This window comes from Theropithecus gelada, chromosome 3 (assembly GCF_003255815.1).
Source record: "Theropithecus gelada isolate Dixy chromosome 3, Tgel_1.0, whole genome shotgun sequence".
In the NCBI taxonomy this organism is placed as follows: domain Eukaryota; kingdom Metazoa; phylum Chordata; class Mammalia; order Primates; family Cercopithecidae; genus Theropithecus; species Theropithecus gelada.
The window spans coordinates 154489470-154498907 of NC_037670.1; the positions used below are offsets into that span (position 1 = coordinate 154489470).

A 9438-nucleotide genomic window follows, 5' to 3' on the forward strand; every position below is an offset into this window, starting at 1 on the left:
TAGTGGTAGTACTGTATTGCAATTAAATCATAGTCTAAACGGGAATTTTAATCTTTAGTTATATTGCTCTCAAACACACATAATGTGATAGATAGATATTTAGTGTGGCAGTTAGAAGATATTTGGGAGCAGAGGTCTTTTTCCTGAGGCTGCTGCTTATAGGCACCTCCATTCTCTAATATAAACACCAAACTCTTGGGTGCAGTGGTTCACGCCTGTAATCCCAGCACTTTGGGAGGCCAAGGAAGTCAGATCACCTAAGGTTGGGAGTTCGAGATCAGCCTGACCAACATGGAAAAACCCCGTCTCTACTAAAAATACAAAATTAGCCGGGCGTGGTGGCACATGCCTGTAATCCCAGCTACTCACGGGGCTGAGGTGGGAGAATTGCTTGAACCCAGGAGGCAGAGGTTGTGGTGAGCCAAGATTGTGCCATTGCACGCCAGCCTGGGCAACAAGAGTGAAATTCCATCTCAAAAACCAAAAAAACAAAAAGCAAAAAATTCCCCCAAAAAACTACCCAACTGAGTTCATTGTAGCTGGAGTGATCTTTGAAAACATAAATCTGATCGTGTCACCTCTCTGCTTAAACCCTTCAATGCTCCTCACTCCATTAGGATTCAATTTAAGCTCCTTGGTGAGGTTTACCTTTTTAGTGTCATCTCAAGCAGAATTGTTCAACTGCTTCCCCGCCCCAGAATGGCACATAATGTCTCACCTCTTATTTTGTGACACTAACAGTGGTTGATGCTCAATGGGTAGATCTCTTAATTCATTAGGGGTTGCAAAATGGTGACATCCTATCATTCCTTATTTATTTATTACTTGGACTACTCTTTTAAAGAGAAAGTTTCCCTCATTTACTATTTGGTTACTCAAAGGTATAGGTTCTTTAGAAAAGTTAACATGGGCTGGACGCGGTGGCTTGCACCTGTAATCCCATCACTTTGGAAGGCCGAGGCAGGTGGATCACCTGAGATCAGGAGGTGGAGAACAGCCTGGCCGACATGGTGGAAACCCATCTCTACTAAAAATATAAAAATTAGCCAGGTGTGGTGGTACATGCCTGTAATCCCAGCTACTTGGGAGGCTGAGGCAGGAGAATTGTTTGAACCTGAGAGGCAGAGGTTGCAGTGAACCGAGATCATGCCTTTGCACTCCAGTCTCAGCGACAGAGCAAGACTCCGTCTCAAAAAAAAAAAAAAAAAAAAGTTAACATATATTGTTTTTCATATTTTAGAACCACAGGCTTTTTTTTTTTTTTTTTTAAGTCTCAAACATTTCATAAGTAGTGTGCTATGGTGCTAGTAGCTAAAACATCTCTGCTTACAGGGACTGGAAGTAAGAAAACAAGGAGGCAGGGCCAGTGGCGACCAGAAATTTGCACACCAGGACCAAAGGGTATTTGTCCTCAGCTCCAGCAGAATTTCTTTTTTCCCCTGAAACCGTGAAATGTTCTTCTAATGCAAAAGAAAAAAAATCTGTCACATCTAAGGACCTTGAAAAGTTTTGTTTCCCTTGAGGAATTTGATATGCTTTTTCCTTATCATTTAGAAACATCAGTGTGGAGTCTGTTTTCCCAGTTTGCAATGCGCCCAGTAAGTCTCAAGCCAAAATTTCTGTTTAATTTTGGAACAACAGGAACTCCTGATCGGCACATCGAAAGTTTTCTTTGATCTTGATCTTCCATACCCGTTACTGCCTTTTATTTAATTTTACATTTCCTTTTGATTATATATCTTCCAAGCTGATTAAAATTTTCTACTAGCCAAAAGGAGTTTGAGTGAACAAAAATATTTACAGAGCCATCAGCCATCTATGAGAATACCTTTTTCTTGGCATTCCACACACTGCCGGGTTTCTAAGATTACTGGTGAGAGTGAGCATTTTCCCGTATTTGTTAACCAGGTTTAAAACTGTTTGATTGGGACGTGGCTTATACAGGGACGAGTGCAGTTAATCCGACTGAAAGACAAATGAAACCCAGGAATATCTGGTTCTTACATTTTAGCTTTGGCTCCGCCCCGGGTCCCCTCACCCACCCCGACCCCAAGCAAGCCCTTTGTGTCAACTGTCAGGGAATGGGATCTCAGTCTGAAAAGCTGGCAGAATACCGTATTGCCCCCAAATATGTGTATTATGCTTATATCCAGTGTCTGATTGCAATGTTTACGGGAAAGAGTTCCTGAACCCTAACCAAACCTGAGGCACTGGCCGTCGCCGTGTTTCCGCAGGCGCGGCCTCTGACACTCGGCCTTCGATTGGCCCGCCTGGTCCCGCAGGAGTCGGGGTGACGCCGGCCAGCCCAGCGCGGACGATGAGAGCGAGGAGTGGCTGCTTCTGCCTTTCTCTCTCCCCACTTTTTTTTTTTTTTAGCCATAGCTATGGTTACCACGTTTCTCTCCGCCTCCCTCCACCTACCAAGAAAACGACTGACCATTGGCTGCCTTTCACCAAGGCGGTAAGTCATTGGTCTCTGGTGGGACCGGGCGCTGCCCCCTTCCCCTGTCTCCTGGGTCTCTGAAGGAGCCCAGGAAGGAGGTTCCGCTGGTGCCGCCGGGTTAGGCGCTGACGGGACCGGGCTGCGGCAATCGTTAGCGGGTCATGTCGGCCGCCCAGGGCTGGGACAGGAACCGCCGGAGGGGAGGAGGCGCCGCCGGCGCTGGTGGCGGAGGTAGCGGGGCCGGCGGGGGCAGTGGGGGCAGCGGGGGTCGGGGGACTGGCCAGCTCAACCGCTTCGTGCAACTCTCCGGGCGGCCGCACCTGCCAGGTGAGTCGTGGGACAGGGTCCTGACCGCTTGCGGGCGCGGCGGGCGGGAAGGTGACTGCTACCTTTTCTTTTTCTCCCTGGCTTTCTTTTCCTTGGGAGGAGGAAAGGCAGGCCCCACGCATAGCAGAGGGACTGGGGATCAGAGAAAAGGGAAGGTGTCTTTGAGGTCAGGGAAGGAACAGGAGCACAGCGAAGAAAAGTATCTTTGCTCTGTTGAAAGCTCTATACTGAGAGTTGTGTTTTCTTTTCAAAGGAGAGGCCACTGTCTCATTGACATTTCCAAATGTTTCGGTTACTCGGTTCCCAATCTCTTCCCCTTCCGCAGTTTGATCTTGTAAATGAAAGACATTGGCGCCTAGCTGTGGGAAATTATTTCAAAAAGGGTGCCAAGTTAAGGAGAGAAGAGGGAAGCGCATTCCAAGGAGTGATTTTGTAAAAACTACCCGGGGTGTGTGTGTAAGAGGCATTCTGAAACAGAAGAAAGGGGTGGGGGAGTGTTGGCTGGGGAGTGTATGGGAAAGAGAACCTACAGAATTAGGGAAAACTAGTTGGATTATTAATATTTTGGAATGTCCAGAGACAGAATGGATAATGGGGTCTAGGTTTTAGGGGAGAAAGTGAAGATCAAAAATATACTTAGTGACAAAATTATGCTGTGTTTACGATATAAAAACAACTAAGAATTGGAAAAATGTACCCAATACCATTATTTCACATTTTGGTCTACAGTGCTGTAGTCTTGAGTTCAGATGCTTTTGAAAACAAAATAAAATCAAGTGGATATGTATGTGTAGACAATTTTAAAGAGGTACGTTTGTAATCGAATATTCAATCTAGTAGAAGGAAGGTAGGGAATTAAATAATGCACAGAATGTCAAATATCCCACTGGGCAAGCCTATTTTTACTATGAAAAGAACTATCAGGAATGATGTGTTAATTATTCATCGTGTTTTTTTGTGAATAATATTGATTATATTAGTGATATATTTGTTTAGCTGATGAGTTTTGAGAACATGATGAATTGATTTTTTTGAATTGTACTTATGACTGTGCCTTATACTTCTAAGTAGTCAAAAATTATTATTTGATTAAATTGAAGATGACAAAGGAAATTAATTTAGCACATTTAATGAGACAATTGCTTATGTTTGTGATGAGGTTATTGATGTGTGCTAGAAATGTACATTACACCATTTATATGCGCCATTAAAATTAAATCGAGGCATTTGTAAGTAATCATATAATATACCAGAAGTTGGGTTTGAGATGTTAATATCAGACTGGGCACCCTAGAATTTCCAAATATATGATCCTTAACATGAAAAAGAAAAAAGGAGCAATCTTTATTCTTACTCCCAATTAACAATACAAACTTAGATTTTTGTGTATTGACAGCTTAGAAGATGGAACTCTTAGCAAGCACTGTCACCAGTTTGCCCTCTTCTACCGTAATCTTTAGGTCTTTGATCACGGATTAATTGTACCATGGGCTTCATGTAGGCATTCCTAGGTTCCTAGAACCTGGATGGTGCACTTCCTCACTGCAACCACGTGATGGCAGTGGAAGCCATGATTTCTGCTAAGGGGCTTCAGTGTGGAGCTATTTCTGCATTCCCTTAGCACGCAAGACCAAGAACAGCCATTTATCCGGAGGTAAAGATAAATGTGTCTAAACTGTGAAAATTTGTAAAGTGGGGTCATCAGTCTCTTGTTTCTGCTTCCCTTTTCTCTTGATTGACACTTCATTGCTCCTTTACTCATTCTCAAAACTGGGACACATCTGATATCTCAGTGTATTATATAGTTTGAAATTCTTTCATACTAATTCTTTATTCTCCTAGGTATTGCATTTTAAGCCTCTCCCTTTTCTTGTATTTTGATAGATTTTGAAAGATTTTAGGTGATGGGGAGGAGTAGGATGTCTAGGCTTGGTTGACGGGCCTTGGAGATAAAACCTTTTTTTAAAAAAATTAATTTATTTATATATTGAGATGGAGTCTCGCTCTGTCCTCCAGCCTGGAGTGCAGTGTCGCCATCTCAGCTCACTGCAACCTCCGCTTCCTGGGTTCAAGCAATTCTCCTGCCTCAGCCTCCTGAGTAGCTGAAATTACAGGCACCTACCACCACGCCTGGTTAGTTTTTGTATTTTTCGTAGAGACAGGGTTTTATCATGTTGGCCAGGCTGGTCTTGAACTCTTGAACTCAGGTGATCTGCCTGTCTCAGCCTTCCAAAGTGCTGGGATTACAGGCGTGAGCCACCTTGCCCAGCCAAAAAAAAATTTTTTTTAAAGTGTACTGTAGCAACTGGTCATGATGGCTTATGTCTGTAACCCCAGCACTTTGACAAGCCAAAGTGGGAGGATCGCTTGAGCCTAGGAGTTCAAGGCCAGCCTGGGCAACAAAGCAAAACCACATCTCAAGTTAAAAATTAAAAACAAAAAAACAAACAAAAAAAACCAACTCTGCTATAGCTCACTCTCTCTCTCTTTTGACCTCTAAATCCCAATTGGCCTTTTTTTTTTTGAGACAGTCTCACTCTGTGACCCAGGCTGGAGTGCAGCGGCACAGTCTTGGCTTACTGCAACCTTTGCCTCCCAAAATCTAGCAATTCTTCTGTCTCAGTCTCCCAAGTAGATTAGAGGTGCGGGCCACCGCATCCAGCTAATTTTTTGTATTTTTGGTAGAGATGGGGTTTTGCCGTGTTGGCCAGGCTGGGCTCGAACTCCTGGCCTCAAGTATCCTCCTGCTTCAGCCTCCCAAAGTGCTGGGATTACAGGCGTGAGTCACGGCGCCCAGCCAGCCCCGTGTTCCATTTTTCATCCTTGTCTACCAAGACTTCCAGTTACTGACACTTAGAACCTTTTCTTACTTTTTACGTCTCAACCCTCCATCCAGCCCCCAATGAAACCAAACAAAACAACCTGGTCTTCCTGGAGTCTTCTCACCCTCTTTCAGTGATAGCTCCTTTATGCATCCAGTTGTGCAAACTTGAAACTTGGGCATCCTCGTCAATATTTTCTTCTTCCTTGCACTTCAGGTGTAATCATTTACCAAGTCCTGTTTTTTTTACTCCTGCCGTAACTCCAATCCACGGTGCCGCCATCCCTCACTTAGGTCTCCTGTAGGAGCTTTTTAAGCAGTATTCCTGCTTCTACTCCTGCCCTCCAATTCATATAGCACACCAGTCTTTTTGCAAGCCCAAATACATTCTCATCCCTGCTCACAACCTTTTTATTGCTCTTAGGATAAGGCAAAAATCTTTAACATGGCCTCAAAGGCACTGTGTCGTCTGACTCCTCTCTAACTCTACAGTTAATCCTGTGTTGTGTTCTCTTGGTCGTTGATCTTTTTCTGCCCGCTTAGATGTATCGTGCTTCCTCCTGCCCCAGATCCATTGCACAAGCTTTTCCATCATCCAAGAACCTTCTTACTCCTCATTCCATTCTCTTATTTTAACTTCTCTTCCATTAGATCTCAGTTTGATCAAAATGTTTTTTACACAGAAGCCTTCCCTGACCTTTCTGTCTTGGTCTCTTCTCTCTATAACACTCATAGCATCATGTGGCTCTCCTTGGGCATACTTTACCATTTGTATGTGATTCCTTGATATGCATGATTTGATACTCTTGAGATGTATGTGTGTGTACTTATATACACATATACGTACATATATACCGTACATATATACATATATTTTTAAAATTCTAAATTAATACATTGGCATTATATATAACACATTAATGTCCAGGGAGTTTGATTAGTGTGGTTCAATCCTCTCTAGCCACATTGACTCTGAATAGGTGGTTAAAATCAGTCTCTCTCTTTTTTTTTTTTCTGAGACGGAGTCTTGCTCTGTCACCCAGGCTGGAGTGCAGTGGCACAGTGTCGGCTCACTGCAACCTCTGCTTCCTGGGTTCAAGCAATTCTCCTGCCTCAGCCTCCTGAGTAGTTGGGATTACAGGTGTGTGCCACTGTGCTAATTTTTGTATTTTTAGTAGAGACAGGGTTTCATCATGTTGGCCAGGCTGGTCTCGAACTCCTGATCTTGTGATCCACCCACCTTGGCCTCCCAAAGTGTTGGGATTACAGGCGTGAGCCACCGTTCCGGGCCAAAATCAGGTTCTTTAATGTAAAGTAGTGGATTAGAGTCTGCATCCATTGCGACAGCACAAACGATAGTTTGTGAAACCTTTTTTTTGAGCACTTGCCTTTCTGCTGTTTTCTAAAGTTCAGTAGTGATTATGTGTTTGCCTCATAGGCCAAGAAATTAATGGCTTTTTACTCCTGGATTTTTACTAACTCATAATTTCTGTACACCCAGTAACGAGCAGAGAATTGTGCTTTTTGTAGAATAAGTATGCAGAGAGAGCTCAGGAGCAAGGGGATCATGGGACAATGGAATTCAGTTAGCTGTCGTGATTTAACTGTGTGAGTTTGATTAAATACTGTGATTAACTGGGAAAACAGTTAAACGTTGCTAACGTGGGAACTGGAAAACTGACAAAGAAAAAGAAGGAAAAATGTGACAGTTGGTAAAGCTGGATAAAAATAATACTGTAGTCTTAAGCATCTTAAGTAAGTAATGTGTATAAAATCCAAATGGTACAAAAAGGTATATGGTAAAAGACAAGTTTTTCTTCTTCCTTTGACCCCAGCTAATTGACTTCCTTCCCTAGAAGCAACCAATGATACATTTCTTGTGTATTTTTTCCAGGCATGAGGGGACGGGAAGGACTTTGTGGAGATGGTAGTATTCCTTTGTTTGGTTGGGTATTTAAGATGTTTACAGTCTTGCTAATACAAATAGTGATACAATGAATATCCCTATACATATATAATTTTTGCACATGAGAGAGTCTCTCTTTAGAATACATTTGTAGAAGTACAGTTTCTGGGTCAAAGGATATATGTTTACTGCTTAAACTTTGATAGATACTGTCAGATTTCAAGTTTGTGTTTTCCTGTTGGTGTTCGAGTGCTGTCTTCCTTGTTCTCTTGGTAACGGAGTGGGTTATCAAACGTTTTTTAAATTGTCAGTTTAATAGGAATATTTTTCTTAAGCGTCTTTTCAGTAGGTAGATATAAGAGCCATTTATTTGTTTCCTTTATTTGTAGACCCGTTTATATTTGTGTTCATTTTTCTATTGGGATGGTTCATATTGTTTATAAAGGGGGTCCCCAACCTTTTTGGCACCAGGGACCGGTTTTGTGGAAAACAGTTTTTCCATGGACAGGGATGGCGGGGTGGAGCAGTGAGGGGAATGGTTTTGGGATGAAACTGTTCCACCTCAGGTCATCAGGCACTAGAGACTCATAAGAAGCGCACAGCCTAGATCCCTTGCATGCACAGTTCACTGCAGAGGTAGCACTCCTATGAGAATCTAATGCCTTACCTGACAGGAGGCCGGGCTCTGGCAGGAATGCTTATTCATCCACCACTCACCTCCTGCTGTGTGGCCAGGTTCCTAACATGCCATGGACCGGTACCAGGGGTCCATGGTCTGCGGGTTGCTGACCCCTGGTTTATAGAAACTCTGTATTTTAATGAAATCAGTTCTTAGCCTTTGATACATGTTGCAGATATTTTTCACAGTTTTTCATTTGCCTTTTGACTTTGTTTATGGTCTATTTTTTCATCAGAAATTAAATGTTTTGTTGTTAAATTTATCAGTCTTTTCAGAGTCTAGGTTTTGTGTCATAAGAAAGGCCTTTCCTATTTTATTATTATTTCTAATTAGAATTAAATATTCTTGTATTTTCTCCAGGTACTTTTGTAATTTTATTTTTAAGTTAAATACACTTACCCACACAAAATGTAAGTTGAATAAAGTGTCGAGGTAGGAATCCAACTTTACTTTTCTTCCGGATGGCTTCCCAGTTATGGCAGTTTCCTTCATTTAGTTCAACTTTGCCCTACTGATTGAAATGTTGTCTATAGGTGTACTTAGTTCCTACATATAATTTGAGGTTATTACTGGACTTTTATTCTGTTTCATTGATCAGATTACATTTTTATACCTAATGACCCCATTCCTTGGTTATCATCTTCCTCATTCTACTTCCCAGAGTTTTCCTGGGAAGTTTTCTTTGTTTATTTTTCTATATGACTTAGAATTAGCTAACCAAGTCCTGCTCCTCTGTCCTGTTGGTATTTTTATTGGTATTGTATTATGTTTATAGATTAATTTAGAGATAATTGACATCGTTTTGAGGTTCAAGAACAGGGTCTATATTCATTTCTTTATGTTCAAGAACAGTATATGTGACCAGGCACGGTGGCTCACGCCTTTAATCCCAACACTTTGGGATGCTGAGGCAGGTGGATCATTTGAGGCCTGGAGTTCGAGACCAGTCTGGCAACATGGAGAAACCCCATCTCTGCTAAAAATATAAAACTTAGCTGTTCTTGGTGGCAGGTGCCTGTAATCCCAGCTACTGGGGAGGCTGAGGCAGGAGAATCGCTTGAACCTGGGAGGCCGAGGTTGCAGTGAGCCAGGATTGTGCCACTGCACTCCAGCCTGGGTGACAGAACAAGACTCTGTCTCAAAAAAAAAAAAAAAGAACAGTACATTTATTTATTGTCATTCAAGTCTTGTTTTGCATCTATCAACATTAAAAAGTTTTTTTCATATAGACCTCTCACATTTCTTTTTTTTTTTTTTTTTTT

General features: G+C 42.3%; 1 protein-coding gene across 2 annotated transcripts in view; it reads left to right on the forward strand.

The window, feature by feature from the left end:
- Window positions 1-2469: 2469 nt before the first annotated feature.
- The window catches only part of KLHDC10 (kelch domain containing 10), a 70087-nt gene continuing 63118 nt past the window's right edge, over window positions 2470-9438 (forward strand). Inside the window, exon 1 of one of the 2 annotated variants that reach the window (XM_025380114.1) lies at window positions 2470-2770. In XM_025380114.1, coding sequence (XP_025235899.1) covers window positions 2605-2770 — 166 coding nt within the window. In that variant the 5' untranslated portion in view covers window positions 2470-2604. The remainder of the gene's footprint in view (window positions 2771-9438) is intronic. The other variant, XM_025380115.1, reaches the window with a different exon arrangement.